The sequence below is a fragment of the Acomys minous genome, assembly GCF_964271855.1.
Source record: "Acomys minous genome assembly, chromosome: 3".
NCBI lineage: Eukaryota > Metazoa > Chordata > Mammalia > Rodentia > Muridae > Acomys > Acomys minous.
The window spans coordinates 13,775,326-13,792,785 of NC_140485.1; the positions used below are offsets into that span (position 1 = coordinate 13,775,326).

A 17,460-nucleotide genomic window follows, 5' to 3' on the forward strand; every position below is an offset into this window, starting at 1 on the left:
CAAATGAAAGAATTGTGTGATAAAAACCTGAAGTCACTGAAGAAATAAATTACAGAAGATATTAGAAGATAGAAAGACCCCTCATGCTCATGGATTAAAAGGATTAATTTAGTAAAAATGGTCATTCTACCAAAAACAACCTACAGATTCAATGAAAACCCCATCAAAATTCCAACACAATTCTTCACAGATCTTGGAAAGACAATTCTCAATGTCATAGGGAAACACACACACACACACACACACACACACACACACACACACAGAGAGAGAGAGAGAGAGAGAGAGAGAGAGAGAGAGAGAGAGAGAGAGAGAGAGAGGATAGCCAAACCAATTCTGAATAATACAAGAATGGTTTGAGATATCACCATTCTCAATTTCAAGTTGCACTACAAAATTATAGTAATAAAAGCAGCATGGTATTGGCACAAAACCATATAGGTATCCATACACTGATGGTGAACTGTTTTTGATAAAGAAGCCAGAAATACAAGCATGGGAAAAGACAGCATCTTCAACAAATGGTGCTGATCACACTAGATGGCTGCATAGAGAAGAATTCAAGTAGATCCATACTTATCACCCTGACCAAAACTTGACTCCAAATGGATCAAAGACCTCAACCTAAAACCAGATATACTAAACCTGATAGAAGAGAAAGTGGAAAATAGCTTTGAACTCATTGGATAGGAAGAAGATTTTCTGAACAGAACACCCTTAGTACTGTCACTAAGACCAGCCAGCTAATAAATGAGACTCCTGAAACTGAGAAACTTCTGCATGGCAAAGGACACTGTTATTCAGACAAAGCACAGCTTATGGAATGGGAGAGGACTTTTGCCTACTACACTTCCAATAGAAGACTAATACCCAAAATAAGAAGCTAGACATCAAGAAAACAATCCAATTTAACAATGGCGTATGTATCTAAACAGACAATTCTCAATAGAAGAAACTCAAATGCCTGAGAAACACTTAGAGAAATGTTCAACATCCTTAACCATAAGGGAAATGCAAATCAAAACTACTTTAAATTTTTATCTCGAAATTTTAAAAAATTATTATAATTTATTCCCATTACATCTCAATTATTATCCCTCGCTCTTATCTCCCTGTTCCCACCCTCCCCTCCTTTTCCACCCTATTCCCCTCCTCTAGACCTCTGACATGAGGACTTTCCTCCCCCACCATCTGACCTCAGCCTATCAGGTTTCATCTGGACAGCCTGCATTCCCTTTCTCTGTATGCCTGCAAGGCCACCCCACCAAGTTTTATCTTAAACCTGTCAGAATGGTTAAGAGCAATAAAACAAATGACAGCTTATGCTGGCAAGCATGTGGAGAGGAGAATGTTCATCCATTGCTGGTGGGGGTGCAAACTTGTACAGCCACTAAGGAAATCAGGGTGGCAGTTCCCCAGGAGGATACAGCTATACCACTCTTGGTCATATACCCAAAAAGATGTTTTTTTCCTACAACAAAAATGCTAACTTTTCCAACTATTTTCATTGCTGCTGTATTCTTAATAGCCAGAAATTGGGAACAACCTAGATGCCCCTCAACAGAAGAATGGACAAAGAAAGTCTGGTTCATTTATATATTTCAGTCTCATTCAGCAGTTAAAAACAATGACATCGTGAAATTCACAGGCCAATGTATGGAACACCCAGATCCAGAAAGATGAATATGGCACGTATTTCCTTATATTTAGATATTAGTTGTTAAGTCAATGATAACTAAGCTATAACCCATAGATTCACAGAGGGCTGGTATAGAGGAAGGGACTATAGGATACATATAGACCTCATTTGGAAAGGGGAATAGAATAATTATGGGTGGATGGGGCAGTACTAGAAAGGGGCAATCAAATGGAGAGGAGTAGGGGAGAGGGGATCGAGGAAGGGAAATACTGGGAGAGACAGCTCATAGAAACTTCCTAAAATATATACATATATGAAGACGATCTAAATGAAGTTGCCAAATAATGGTGGAAACAGAGCCCAACTGGCCATCTCTTGCCACCAAATGAAGCTTCCAGTACCAGGATTGAGTTACATCTAATTGAGTTGTTGGCCAAAGGGGTCCTGTGGGAATCCCCAAACAATTCAGGCTGATGCAAAGACTATAGGTTGTTCTCCACAAGCTGACAGCAGAACATTATTGCTGCAGACAACACCTACACAACTCACTGAACGCAGAGAAATTCAGCTGGTGACTACATAGAGCCTATGCTCCAGTATGTTTGGTACAAGAAGGTACTCTGCATACGAACAGAAGAGAAATGGAAACACCAAGTCAACCATGATTCTTTGATCTACAATGGTGTCCTGCTTACAAGATTTGTTAGCGCAATTGTGGCACAAAGCTTGTGGCATAATATCTGATTAGACGTAAAGCCTACTCCATGAGATAGAACATGTATCCAACACTGCTTGGGTGACTAAGAAGCAGAGACTAGATAGTCTGGGGGATGTAGAGGAAGTCCAAATACCATTGGTCTTTTAAAAAATGTAGTGATAAAATGATTCCCAATGACATTCTGCTATACTCATAGATAAGTGACTGTTCACTCATTACCAGAGAAGCTTTGTCCTTCAGAAGATAAGACCAAATGTGGAAATATACAGTCAGACATTATGCAGAGAGAAGGGGGAGGAAGGGAGGGAGAGACAGAGACAGAGAGACAGAGAGACAGACCTTGGAACACTCAGCCTTAAATGGAATGTCTCCCTTAAATTCCCCCATGCTCAGAGCTCAGGGAACCCCTTGGAAGAGGGAGATGAAAAAGATTGAAAGATTCAGAGGGAGCAGAGGACACCATGAAAACAAAGTCCTCTAAATCCACATGAGCGAAGCTCATTTGAACTCACAGAGACCCAAGCAGTATGCACAAGACCAGCCCAGGTACGCCAGGCCCTTTTGTGCTTCTATTATGGCCTCCAGTTTAGTGCTTTTATGAGAATCCTGTGTGTGTGAACAAGTGGGTCTCTGAGTTGTGTGCCTTCTCTTGGGCCGTTTTCTTCTCTTAGTCTGCCTTGTCCAAGTTTGATGTGACAGTTTTATTTTATCTTACTCTCTCGTATTATATTTTATTATTATCTCTTTGAAGTCCATTCTTCTCTAATAAGAGACAGAAAGACAGTGGATTTAGACGGAAGAGAGATAGAGAGGGACTGGGAGGGGTAGAAGGAGGAGAAGCCATAATCAGGATATATTTAGTGAGAAGAAAAATCCAGTTTTGATAAAAAGAAAAAATAAAAACGGGAGGCTCTTGAGGTTTTTCTTGAGACAAGGAGGCTGGCTTGTACCCCTGAGATCCAAAATGAGCAGAGTTTCCCCCACCTGTGTCTGAGCACCTAATAATAAGATACCGGCAACCTCCTTCTATCAGAAACTATTCTGTGTTTGGAGGTTGGTGACTTGACTCGAAAACATCATGGAGTTGACATTCACTAATAAAGAACGTACACACTTTGATAAAATTTTTGGTCTTTGTGTTGTCATTGTTGTTGTTGTATTTTCATATGTTGCGAACTGAGGAAGAGCCTAAGCCCTGGAGTTTGAGTGGATGGCATTTACTATTTAGATTTGAGTTGTCTGCTTTTCTTCTACCTTTGAGATAATAGCGAGATGAACATATGAACATTTTCATCACAAACGATACTATTCACCCACTGAGAACATTGTGGTAAGTAGGATTCGTTTGTGAAGTGTGGCATGAGACAGAGAGAGACAGAGACAGAGACAGGGATATTTAGGAGAAAGAGAAAGAAAGGCATAGTCTAGGAGACTAGTGAAGAGCATTTAGAGCCCACTGAGTAAGGAAGTGTATGAGACTAGAGGGAGTTGGCTAGGGCATTGTGATAACAAGGGGTATCTGTTGGAGGCACCTTGCTTAAGATCTCAGACATCTACTGAGGGATTAGTCTATATTCTGGAGAGAGCTGGGATCATGTTACTTCGCCTTTGTGTTTTGACATTTCTGGTCAAGCTGCAGCATGGGCAAAAAGTTACAGGGTGGACAATGAATTAGGAGAACTTAGGCAAGGGAGAAGTGATGATGGAGACAGTGACCGAGAGCAAATAGTTATAATGGGGTCAAAAATGACTGACCTGAATTGGCAAGTTGTTAGAAAGAGGATAAGGGAAAAGATACTGTAAAGAAATAATGTTGGGCATGTGAGAATGTTTCTCTCTTGGTAGTGCTTGCCCTGCATTCCTAAGGCCCTGACTTGATGCCTAGCACCAACTATACGTCTTGTGGTGGTACACAACTATACTCCTAGCACTTGGCAGGTGGAGGCAGGATGATGAGACGGTTAGGGCTATCCTCCTTTGCACAGTGAGTTTGAGGTCAGCCTGGATGCCATGAGATCCTGCCTCAAAACAGCAGCAACAAAACAAAACAAAAAGCAAAACAGCAATAACATAACCCAACCAGCAAAACAAACCCTCAATGTCAGTGTTATGTCTTGGGCAACTGGAGTCAAATTTCTTTTTTCATTGATGAAGAAAACAAAGGAGTTGGAATGCCGTTAAGGGTGACATAAATTCTGCTGCTTGCACACTGTATATACAGACTGTTGGCTACAGACAGCTATGTGGTTACAGCCTTTCCCCTCCCCCTCTTAGTCTTCTTCAATGACTAGAACTCTGCCCTACATGGGATGTGTCTGCATTGGGTCCTTATGTGGATCTGGGAAATAGCTTGTGACAACACCAATGAACACTATATGCATGGACACATGTGACTTTTATATTTGGTCATACAATTGTCACAGCATTCCTTCATGGCTGTCTCAGAAGGCTTATTTTTGGATTCTAGACACTTCATTGTAAGAAATCCCAGGCTACCGTGAGTGCACTGTGGTGTTCTAGCCCAGATCCCCACTCCATACATGGGTGTCTACAGTCAAGCCTCAAAACATTCAATCTTCCCAGGGCATTGCAAGTAGACAGAGGTGGCCATCCTGAGCTCTGTCCTATCTGAATTTCTGACTTTGTCCCTTAAATCTACAACAGACAAGAGATTATTTAGAGTCACTTATAACACATCAATACATAACTGGTATGCTGCATTTCTGGTGCCTTTGTGACTTGGACAGAGAACTCACATGTACATCCCTTTTCCCACTAGTGTTGCAAACTACACATTTCACTGAAAACCTTTCAAGTTGTGCCATCTGTCCTCCTCCTTTTCATTATTTGTCAAAAGCATTTGCGTTGCCTTCCTTAGTTTAGGAAGAAGGGAGAAAGAAAGGGATGGCCAGAGGAAGGAAGGGGAAACTCCATCATGGTGTAGTGACAAATGAAGTGCCACTCCTGGAGGGTGGTGTAGGACAGCAGTGAGAGCTGGGTCCTCTGCACAGCACCACAGAGGCTAGTCAGCCTGGGCACTGGTACCTTGTGTGAGATTTGTAGTTTCTCCATTGCCACTGACCTCCCTCTAAGATGTGCTCTGACTCTAAGAAGGTCCAGCTGGACTGTGTTAAGAAATTTTTATTGTTTCCTTTGGGTTTGTGATGAAAGCACATAAAATTACAAGTGGAAGAAACATCATGCCACAAAATTGCATAGAATGATTACAAAAATGTGAATTATGCATTTTAAATAATTTAAGATAGAAGAACCCAAATATGTACAATTTAAGAGCATCACATACTTTGCCCTCTCTCTCTTTTTCTTCTTAAGTGGCAAAAGTCACAATGTTCAATCCATTACGAACAGTATTAACACAGTGCACAGGGCAACATTAAATTCAAAGGAATGCAAGCAATGGCCCTTTGTTTTGGAACTTAATTAATGACTGCTATCTACTACAGGAGTTTTAATTAATGTATGGTGGTACTGAAATGTTAAAAACCGAAACACATGGCATGTCATTAGAACACTGATTTACACGGCCCAACCACGATAGTCTCAGTAGTTTAAAGGTGTCAGGGACACAGTCTAATGTAATGCATGGCTCTACTCTCTAGTATAGGAAAAACCACAGTACAGAATTTCACACATTCAACAAAGAACAAGGCAAATACATAAAGGCACAAAACTGCACATCGTATAGACCCCTTTTCTTTACCTTTGTCTATTTTCAAGTAATATTAATGTTATTAATGGATAGTATATCACTGTAGTAGTTTTGATGATGCAAGATGCACAGTGTTACACACTACCCCACAACTGCAAAAAGTGTCACTGTACAGATATAAAAAACGTGATTACAGTAAATGACCAAATACAAAACATTGTAAAATGACTAGAATCACCAAGATAATGAAGTCCAACTACCAGAAAGGGGTTTGAAAGTCAAGGTTGTTCAACCTCAGTCACTACTATATGGACTACAATGAAATCCAGTGTTCTGCAGTAACCACCAATGTGTTTGGTTATGAATGCTGTTACCAGTTCACTCTTCTCCAATTTCCAACAGCCTATAATTGTGTTTGTAAAATGCAGCATTCAATTTGGACCATTCTCATGTCTTTCTGAGTAATGAACTCCCCTCAAAGTGCAAAAGTAGTATGGTGAGTTTTAGTTAAGTGTCTAATTAACACTCTTGATCCTTCAGATAAAATACAATCATCTCTAAAGAGCATGTGGTTTCCCCCTTGTGTCTCACTAGATGTGTGTGTGTGTGTGTGCGTGTTTGTGTGTGTGTGTTTGTGTGTATGTGTGTGTTTTAATCAAATACTTTCATGGTGTTCGAAGCAAGCCTTCATCTTGATTAAAACTTAATTATGATCCTAGTTATTGCTTAAAGTTAAATAAAATCATTTCCAGAAAAATATTAAATTCTTGAAACACAAATTTCAGGACATAACTGGTTTTTGCATTGTAAAATGCTTTGCTAAATTATAAGCAGACAGATTCACTTTAAAATTAAATGAAGGCATGGACATGTCATTGCTGGGTTTTAATGTTCTTTGTCTCTCCGTCTAAACCATATTTTTTCTATATAATAATTATTATTAAGACCTTTTAATAATGCCTTTATTAGCTTTAGCATGATATAATTTGTTTCTCTTATTTCCCCTTAGAATAAAATGAGAACTCAAAAAGACATGACTAATTGACATAAATGTACAAACTAAAATATAACCAAAGCTTTATTACTGTTAGAATAAAATTTGAACTTAATCAGTTAAAATTTATTGAAGATAGTAGTAATACAGTTGCACTCTATTTCCTATGCATTTTTGCATATTCTTATCATCAAAACAAGCTCAAAGTCTGATATTTAAAATCCAATTTTTGATCCTGCAAAGTTTTTTTTAGCAACCTCATACTCTAAATTCTAAGTCTATCTCAAGTTGCATTAATGACTCCATAAACTGATTCCTAGCATTTCCATATAATTTAATATCCATGTGACATATATTTGACCCATTTCTTCTCTGTCCATGTATCCCTGAACTTGCTTTTAAATCTTATGGAAGAGATTTGGGTCACTGCCAATTAACGAACACACATGTACACTCATGCGTATGTATGTGTGTGCGCACTTACATGGTTGGGTGCAGACATGTAGTATATACATGGAGATAATGTCTATCATTTATACATGTGAATTTAGATAAATATTCTGTCTTCTTTTCTACAGTAAAAGTAAATGAACCACACACAAAAAAATATCTGACAAGAAAATAACGCACTGGATCCTGTTCAGTCTGGCTGAAATCCAGATGAATACGTATCAGCTCAATTCTTACTCAACAGAACAGACCTGTTGTAGCTGTTTGATAGCTTCAGGTCAACAACCGACAGATACCCGAAGGTGTCCAGCCAAATATACAACCCATATTGCTGACCATGGAATGGCTTCACTGGGAAATGATACAATCGAGTGTTTTGTTTTTGTTTTTGTTTTTTAAATAAAAGGAACCAGCTTAAACGAGTCACTATGGTATCTAATAAAGCCATGTCAGTAGCAAATATGGATGCCTCTGTGATAAATAAATTAGCAAACTGCAAGCCACCAGTGCCTGCAAAGCAAAGGATGAAACAATTTACTATACATGTTAACTTGAAAACATGGAATTGCGGGGCAGGTAAGGAAACGATGCTCCAAGTGGGATGTTCTGTAGCGTTAAATGCTGCTATGCACTTCTCAAACTATTTCTATTACTTTGAAATACTTTACACCAGGGCTTCCAATGAAGACACGAGCTCAAGGTTTTTGTTTTTGTTTTTGTTTTTGTTTTTTTCTAAGAAGACATTGTCCTTCATTACATGTTCCATGGAGCCTGGGAGCTGCCTGCTTTTAATTTACTACTGGAAAGAAAAGAAAAATCCTGCATACATGCACTCTTCTCTCTAGACTGGCAAGTTTCCACATGACACATGGAACTGGGGTATGACACCTTCTGGAACTCTCCCTTTGGTGTGGATTTTAGGCTAAGAGACGACTCTCAGGAAGATGGCCCGGGCAGTGATCTCTGTCATTAGAGCCCGTTGGAGCTCATATAGTCATGCATATCTGGAAGACCTGGCAGGATCATCACAGAGAAGTATCAAACTGTCTTCCAGGGGTCTCTCCTTGCACCCCCTCACTGGAGGGAGATTTGTGGTTCATCTTCCCAGGGTCTGAGGCCAGGGAGGGAGGGGCAGAGCCCTGATTACTGTCTTCGCTGATCTTCCCTTTCATGGCCTCCTGTACAAACTCCAGGATCTCCAGGGGCAGTCTTTTGAACTTGTCTTGGTATTCCTGCTCCAGCTCCATCTGCAGCTGAGAAACATCAAGAAAGGACAAGGTTTGAGGTTGGTTGTATTTATCAATTGACCCATACAGAAACCCTTTCACAGAGATGTGTGAAGGGCACGGAGCAGATAAATGGACTTAAAGTGTCATTCACTGCTCATCTGTAGTGAAGAGGAATAACAGTTTAGTAGGACATACCATTCATTAACAGCTGAAAACCAAGTTCTGGTCATGTGTGGTGCAACAAGCCTAAGGACTTGACAAAGACAAATAAACACACCTATAAGCACACTCGAAAAGTTTGCAGACTAGTACGTAATGATTTCAATTCTTACACTCAGGGATTAAGTAACATCAGCAACAGGAATTGTCAAGGCCAACCATGAACAGGGCAGAGATGGGCTGAGGTGAACTTTGAGCAGGAGGGTGAACTTCAAGGGCGGGGCTTCAGCAGGAGTCTGGGAAGCCAAGACTGAGTGGTGTTAGTTTGTTTATTCAGTTAGTATCTTTGTTTCTTCAGGATCTTGTGCTTGCTAAGCTAACCCTTTCCCACCCACCTATACCTCAAGCCCATTTAGAACAGTGGTTCTCAGCCCTCCTAGTGCTGTGACCTTTTAACACAGCTCCTCATGTGGTGGTGACCCTCAAACATAAAATTTTTCCGTTGCTACTTTATGACTGCAATTTAGTACTGTTATGAATTGTAGTGTAAATATCTGATATGCAGGATGTCTGGTATGCGACCCCTGTAAAAAGGGACCCTCAAAGGGGTCATGACCCCCCAGGTTGAGAACTGTTGACTTAAAGAGAAGCTTGGTGAGGTTTTTCAAATGGACAAAACTCAGGTATAACATTAACTTTTGCTATGACTTCTTTTTTTTTTTTAATCACTTCCTTATTTCCTTTTTCACTTCAATTTTTTTTATCCGTCTTTTAAAGTGTTACAGTTACCTTTTAAATGTTTCCTATTTTATCTGTTTTATGCCTTGGAAAATTGCAAGAGCTTTTTAGCATCAAGGAAGTCTTTCTTCACATGCAGACTTACGTAGCTGCCTTAGCTATTAAATGTTGTAAAAGCATGTTTCTCATGCAGAAGTGAGCTCCTCGTAGCAGTGAGAGATGCTTACAAGATGTCTCTGTTGTCTGAGTCCAAAGAAAATTCCGAATTTTACATGTCATACAATCTCCTGAAGACAATGCTCCTCTATTACTCTTATTAGGCTTGAGGCCACACTTTCTAACAGCATCTGGGAGGACAAGGCAGCGCGATGACCATGGGTACAAGACTAGCCTGAGCTACACAGCAAATTTAAAATACAAAACAGACAGACAAACAAAACCCAAGAAATCCATGAGATTGTGGTGCTCTGATATTAGCCTCGTAATATGCAGAGGCCGTGTTGGGCCTGGCCTTGACCCTCCCTCAGGAGGCAGGTGTGGGCCTAGCCTCTGCATTCTCAGCTGTTCTGCGTGATGCCAATACAGCTGGCTCACATTCCTGACACTTACTATCTTCTCTTCTAAGTCCCCAGTTCTATTTTGGCCACATCCTGGCTGTCCATCTTGCATCTGCAGCAACAAGGGAACCATCCCATTCTTGCCTTTGACACTCGAACCTTCCAATGAGAAGACAGTTCTCAGTTGACTGCCCTTGTGTGTCTGAGCCTCTTGTCTGGACACTGTCAGCACTTGACAGCATGCACTAGCTCAAATCCTTTATTGCTGTTTGGGCCAGAGATACTCTGCCAAGTTCTAGCTATTTAATCTAGATATCTATATGTAATCATCTCTGCAACTCTAAAACTCCCAAAGTTTCAAAATACAAAAAAAAAAAAAAATGTTGGTAAATCTGTGATAAGCTCAGCAAGAATGACAGCTCTTGGGCTATTTGTGGCCTCATGTAGGCTCCTTTTTGTGCTCTCCCCATGTACTTTATTGTAGAAAGGCTTAGTTGTGCAGTTAGAATATGGACCAGGACTTCTTGGAGTGTTGCACTCATGGTATATACAATGCATTGCTTTTCCAAATAAAAATCCTTATGATTTCTAAAAAAAAAATGGTCTGAAAGGATGGCAAATAATGGATTCTGGATCTTTTTTTAATAATATTTTTTACATATACATTTATATTATTACATATATATATATATATATATCAAACTACATACAGCAAGAAGAACTACCAAACAATCAGGAGTTATATTAATGTTACATTCATAGTGTGTTGGCTATTTGTAGTTGGCAACCTTGAAGAAAACATTTTCCTATCTTGGATTCTAGATTTTGATGAATGACTTCCTCTAACATATATATCAAATGAAGTCTGAAAAATGGTTTTGCCTGAGTATTCAAAATCAACTATTTTCCCCCTAGCAAAGAAATTACAAAATACTTATGTGATGTGTAGATAGAAAAATAGATAGATAGATAGGAGAAAGGAGACTTATTTTGGACCAATGGAGCAATCGAGAGGCACAGCCCCCAAATATCTAGGATTATGAGTGAGAAAGAACACTATGAACATAGCCCCATATTTTTTGGGTTCCAAAAATCACTGCAGAGTCATAGACAAAAAGACACTTTGTCCATCACTGCCCCAACAGTCCAGAAAAATCTATGGTTTGTGTAGCAGCTCAGATGTTTGCAGAAGTGAAGCCCCACCTTGATGACAGGTCTAATGCACTACCACCACTTCACAGCCTTCCATCCAGCACACATGTGAACGGTTTCATTTCCAAGCAAACTAAGCAAAGGAAGAACAGCATGAGACTTGTGCTGTGGACACAGAAGATGGCCAGATGTATTTATGTTTGATGGATAGATCTTCAACTATGAGTATGTCAGACCTGACCTAGCAGACAGTCTCTTTTAAGATGTTGTATATAAGACACCACAGCATTTCAGAAATGATTCATCATTGTAATTGTCATCATCATTGCTTTAAAAAATATGAGAAAATGCCAAGAAACCGGGCAACATTTTTTAAAAGATGTTGATAATTGATTCCTGTAAAGACTTAATTTTGATACTTTAATTTTAATATCATGCTTAATATTGTAATCATTGACCTAATTGTGGCTAAGTCATAACTATCCTGGACTTTTCCTTTTGTCATCATGTAGAAGGAGATTTTGTTGCATTCTAAACTAGGTCACTGCCTCACGGTTTAGATGAAATACCATATATGCTATTCTTTAGAAAAGTCAGTCAATTATTAATAAGCTAATTTTAAAACTGTATTTATTATTAGATGTCAAGTTAGACTTTTTTCTCTCTTTCTATTTTTCTCTTCTTATAAACTAATGACTTGTTTACTGTAAAAAAAAAATTATAAAATGTATACAGGCAAATTTCTGGAGTCATTCTGAAAAAGCTCCATCCAATTGGAGCTTGTGTGCAGCTCAAGGAGAGTTGATGACAGGGGCCAAGAAACTCATGGGAGTGAGCAAAGTGGGCTATGTAAGAGGGAATAGCTGGGACTGCAGCGAGAGACGAAGGGACCAGACTAAAGGTGATGCCAGCAACCACGTTCTAGTTAAGCCATGTCAAATTTTAGTTTTTGAAGAAAAACAAAAAAAACTAAAAACAAAACAAAAAAAAAAGAAACATTGAATTTTTCATGTGAGAGTTTCTGATATTTTATTGTCAGCAATCAAACAAAATATTATTTGTCAGCCCAATTACATTTTCTAACACTGAGGCAGTAATCTGATGTTATCTGTAGGAAGGAAAGCAGGGGTGTCCACCCAGGTGGAGCGCAGGTCTCTCAGGTGCCCCCTTGCAGAGGCTAGCTTCAGGCTGTAGCGAGCAGGTGCCTGATCATCACAGGTGGGTTCAAGTGCAGGGATGAGGGCGGCTCCTGATGTGTCACATTTGAAGACAGAATGGGTCCTGAAGCCCATGCCAGGGCAGTTTCCTTGCACTTGGATTCTGCATTAACCTGAGGACTATAAGCCTTAGACATGATTGGATGGCAGTCATGCCTGGGTGGCAGTTTGCTGTCATCTTCACCTTTGCTCCTCATCAAGTGGAGAGCAAGCCCTTTGTCTACTTCCTATGGATTTTGTGCTACAAATGACCTCTAAGTGCACCTGGGATGATCCTAAGAAGCTGTTTTTTTCCTGTGTTCTGCATGAGAAACTGTTAACTTACTGGGATCCAAGTGGTCTGAAACTGGCATGTTTACATGCCAAGCAGACAGCATGAACTGTTTGTGGTGGCTTTAGTCTCGGCTATTTTCAGATATGAGCCAGAGGGTCACCGGGGCATGAGTTTAAGATCAGTTTGGATAAAGAACTAAGGCCTCATTGCCCAAAGCAGTCCCTGTTTCCCCAGAAGACAGCATTTTACTTAATTTATTTTGTGTTATAAGTACCCATTTGCATATATTTGTTTTAAAAATCCCAAAAGTGTTTTAAGACAAGGACAAACTAACAAAAAGAAACACAGAGAAAGGAAAGGACAGCATACACGCCCTTTGATTGGGTACGTCTGCCTTTGGGAATCTGGCTTAAAGCTACAAGTATAAGGATGCTCAAGGCACTGTGATGTTGACTATAGAAGCAAAAGAAGTGAACAGCAGAGATGACAAAAACACAGCCCAGTGTCAACCTTCCTAAGTAATCTTGACTTCACCTTTCTTTGCTAAAACATGCATTTTCTATTATCTTTCTCTAAATATCTGCTGAACTGTTTGAAACTGTTTTTGACAACATGAACACGACATCACACCTCAAAAGAAGGACATCTTCTTACAGAATCTTAATCAGTTTCCGGAAAATAGTCACAGGTATTAATTGTTATTCAAACATTTCAAATGTTATCACCTCCAAGTCCTTTCTAGCTTACCTTTAAGCCATATGCTAGAATTCATGCATCATAATATTCTTGTTGTTGTGTCTTTCTCACTTTTCCCAAGTCAGGTATTTAATCTCTATCTTAGATTTTAGAAGTCTTGTCTCATTTTCTCACTGGACACACATTCTGAGTTTATGTGGCTAGTTGTTTGCATTGTCATTTAAGCTGGCTCGTGAAAACTAAAAACTAACTATAGACTTCATTAAATGGAACGCAAACATTTCAGTCGTCAAGAATATACAACTGGTATTTGTTTCTATCTCCTATTACAAGTTTGTGGGTGTCTAGGTCAGCTGGGCCTATTATCAATGATGGTATCTGAGACCTGGATAAATTGGTAACTGCTGCACCTTGATTTTGCCAAGACCCGTTTTTGTCCTTTCAATCGACAGTTATGCTGTGAGGTCCAATTCTAGATATGGATGAGGTTTCCTCCGTAATTTCTTATATAATTGGTAATTCTTTGCTCTTCATTGGAGGTAGGTAGTGATTACTAACTATTTCATATTTCGTTGATATCTTCTATAATGAACAACAAGACCCTGGCCCAAAAAGCAAAACAACCACCAGTATGTACCACGGACTTTCAACCTGGACTGAAGTCCTCCCCTGAAGGCAAGGCAAAAGGTTAAAGGCTTCCTTCTTTTTCTTTAATTACAGATTTTCTGAATAAGAAGTTGTGAGAGTAGTACTTTTTTAGTTACATAATTCTTATTTTCCTTTCTCTTCTTCCTCCTCTTTCTCCTCAGCCCACCTCACTCTCTGTCTCTCCACGAATAACTGCAGACAGTTCTTTTGTTTTCTGTTTTTTGGTTTTTTTTGTACTTACTCCTTGGCCTCAAATTATTTCTAACAGTTTTGTGCCCCTTGTTTGTTTATATTGAAGCTCAAGTGTCTGGTGTGTGGCTGAGGCACTCCTTTTAGGCTGCCTTTGAGGTCTGCTAGAATGCCCCTTTTGATTTTTGAGTATCTGATTGAGCGCATGTGTGCGTGCATGCATGTGTGTATCAGATGTCCCCTGTATCAACCCTGGAAGCAGCTGCTTTCCGAGGAAGCTCTGGTTCCTCCCATGAAGGCTTTGATAAACCCAAGCCTGGACATTGGAAGTGCTTCCTGCTTTCAATCACATGCAGGCTGCCTCACTGGATGGTTTGAAAATACAGTTTAAAGAGCCATTGCTGCATACTTATATTTTAAATGGGTGTGTGTGTGTGTGTGTGTGTGTGTGTGTGTGTGTGTGTGTGTGTGTGTATGTTTTGTTTTTGAGACAGAGTCATGCTGTGTAGCCCAGGCAGGCTTGGAACTCACTACACTAACCAGGCTCGTCTTGAACCCATGATCTTTTTGCTGCTTCAGCTTCCTAAGTGCCGGTGTTGCAAGTGTACACCACTGTGTCTGGCTCCAATTTCAAGTATAGCAGTATAGTTTCTTCTTATCCTATTCAATTTTCTAAAAAGATAGCAAACATTTTTGCCTTCTGACAGTATCACTGTGTTTACCTCCATATTGTATGTCACCTTTATGCAGAGAGTTTCAATACTATGATCTATTGAAATAACCAAGTAGCACTCAAAAATTTCCAAGATTCTCTTTATTCTCAGAATAGCTGCCTGTTAAGGTCTGCCTAAAATAATTATATTCTTCCTGCAGTTGTGTTGCTTTTGACAGACACAGAGGTAGTTTGCTTTCATCAGGTCTTTTAGGATATTTTACTCTTTTCCTTTTTTTTTTTTTTTTTTTTGCCAGTAGTACCTACCATGGATATTTAAAATTCAGTTCCTGTCAATCTTCTATCTATCTATCTTTCTATCTACCTATCTATCTATCTATTTTTATTTTATGTGCATTGGTGTTTTGTCTGCATGTATGTCTGTGTGAGGATTTCAGATCCTGGAGTTACAGACAGTTGTAAGTTGACATGTGGGTGCTGGGAATTGAACCCAGGTCCTGAAGAAGAGCAGTCAGTTCTCTTAACCATTGAGCCATCTCTCCAGCCCCCTTTTAACCTTATTAAATTATATCTTTTTTGTGTTTGGGAAGTAGGTATATATATTATCTTGTACAAAATATTTTGAAACTTATTGTGAAAGATGACAGAAAATAGTAAATCAAATTAACAGCCAAAAATCGACAAAACACAAGTATTTCTGTGAAAGGGCTCTAGTTAACAAAATATGATCCATGCAAGTCAGTATAAATTGGTAAATGGATCTGAAAGCAGAGAAATAGGAAAGCTATGTAGCATGACGTGATCATCATGTTGCTATTACAATAACTGCAAAGTCCACCTAGACTTGTATACATCTCTTGTGAATATAAGAAAAGTTTAAAAATATAGAACTACTTTGAAAGGAAACATGAAAACCTAAACTGCATGGGGATTGCGAATATTTTTATTTCTTCTATTTCCCAATTTCAGGGCAATGTGATTATTTTATTTCGGGCATGAAAATGTCTTTCTAAAATGAAAACAAAATCTAATAATCTGTTTTTAAAAATAAATGAGAAAGAGGCAGAACCCTGAATGTGTGATATAATCAATGATCATTGCAGGGGATACATTTCTCTAGCTTCAAGTTCACCACTTGGATAAATGGATATTTAAAACAAAACAGAAAAAAAAAACCTTTTCCAAATACATTTATAGAATGGGTAGTTTCAGACTTAGCCTGAGCAGCATTGAAAGGCCTTGTCTTATTTTTAGAATAAGCTCATGAATTCTAAGAAAAGTACAGAATGAGGTTAGTCAGGTTACCTGAGGGTCATTCAAAAAGTACCGTGGTGAGAAAGCAGACTATATCTTGTATCTTTATGACGCTAGTTTTCCTCTGTTTTCTTAGGATAAGTTACCATGAGGCTTTGAATCAATATAAATGAGTCCATGAGTAATTCCTTTTGTATCTAAACACCGAGAAACACCAAATGAAACAGAACAATGACATTTACTTAAAATTCTTGGCTGCGTTTAAATATAAGAAAAGTCCTAAGTCATGAAACTAGCAAAAAGCCCTCCACAGTAAAAGGCTCCTTGCTAACAGAGAGGAGAGTTAGGCTGCTGTGCTCTGCCAGGGAGGAGGAGAAGCCCTGTGTAAGGTCAGAGGCCTATACTCTCGAAATGAGAATTACTAAAGCTGGGTGTAGGCAAAGAGGCTAAAATAATTGCTGGGGCCTATGGAGAAAATCATTTGCCAGGGGAATTGGAAATCAGAATCAACAATCAAAAAACGAGTACAGCTTCCAAATTCAAATTGCTGATGTGAATACAGAACCCAGTGCCAGTAAATTTAAGCAGGAACTAACTGTTCAGCAGTTGTAATCTGCAAGGTCTCAGCAGGAAAACATCACATTCAGACATGCTGGGTTCCTTCACAACCCAAGGTGGGAGAGGGCTATATGGACAAGCAGGTACCAGCGCCCATGAACTGAAGCTCAGAATCAGAAACATCCCTAGTGAAATTCGGCTTATGTTGGACCTTGTAATTCAAGGTTGCCATGGGCAACCGAAGTCTAAAGAAGGAGCAATGTGATGATCAGAACATTTCTAGGTTAAAGTAGGAAATACTTGAGACATGAAAAAAATAAATTAGAAGAAGAAAGAGCTTGTGCATTTAAGAAAAGAAAGGAAAAGAAACAAAACTGGACATTTCATGCCAATGTGGAATAATACCGTGAATTCACAACATAAACTGATGTGTTTTTATCAGGGGCATGATCACAGTACATATGCTTTTGCCAAATTTTCTCAAGTAACTACATTTGTTATAAACAATAAAATTCACTTTCATTTCGTAAGCAAACATCAACTAGCAAAAGGGCTTACTGTAAAGGGCTTGCAAGGAAAGCATGGTTTACCAGTCGCCAGAGACAAGGTGGGCAAGGAGGACAACTCAGGGGTTAGATAAGACTC

At 39.2% G+C, this 17,460-nt stretch overlaps 1 protein-coding gene across 2 annotated transcripts in view; it reads right to left on the reverse strand.

Moving 5' to 3' along the window:
* Window positions 1–5,483: 5,483 nt before the first annotated feature.
* The window catches only part of PLCB1 (phospholipase C beta 1), a 679,674-nt gene continuing 667,697 nt past the window's right edge, over window positions 5,484–17,460 (reverse strand). Inside the window, exon 32 of one of the 2 annotated variants that reach the window (XM_084776840.1) lies at window positions 5,484–8,724. In XM_084776840.1, the coding sequence (XP_084632966.1) occupies window positions 8,497–8,724 (228 nt within the window). In that variant the 3' untranslated portion in view covers window positions 5,484–8,496. The remainder of the gene's footprint in view (window positions 8,725–17,460) is intronic. The other variant, XM_084776841.1, reaches the window with a different exon arrangement.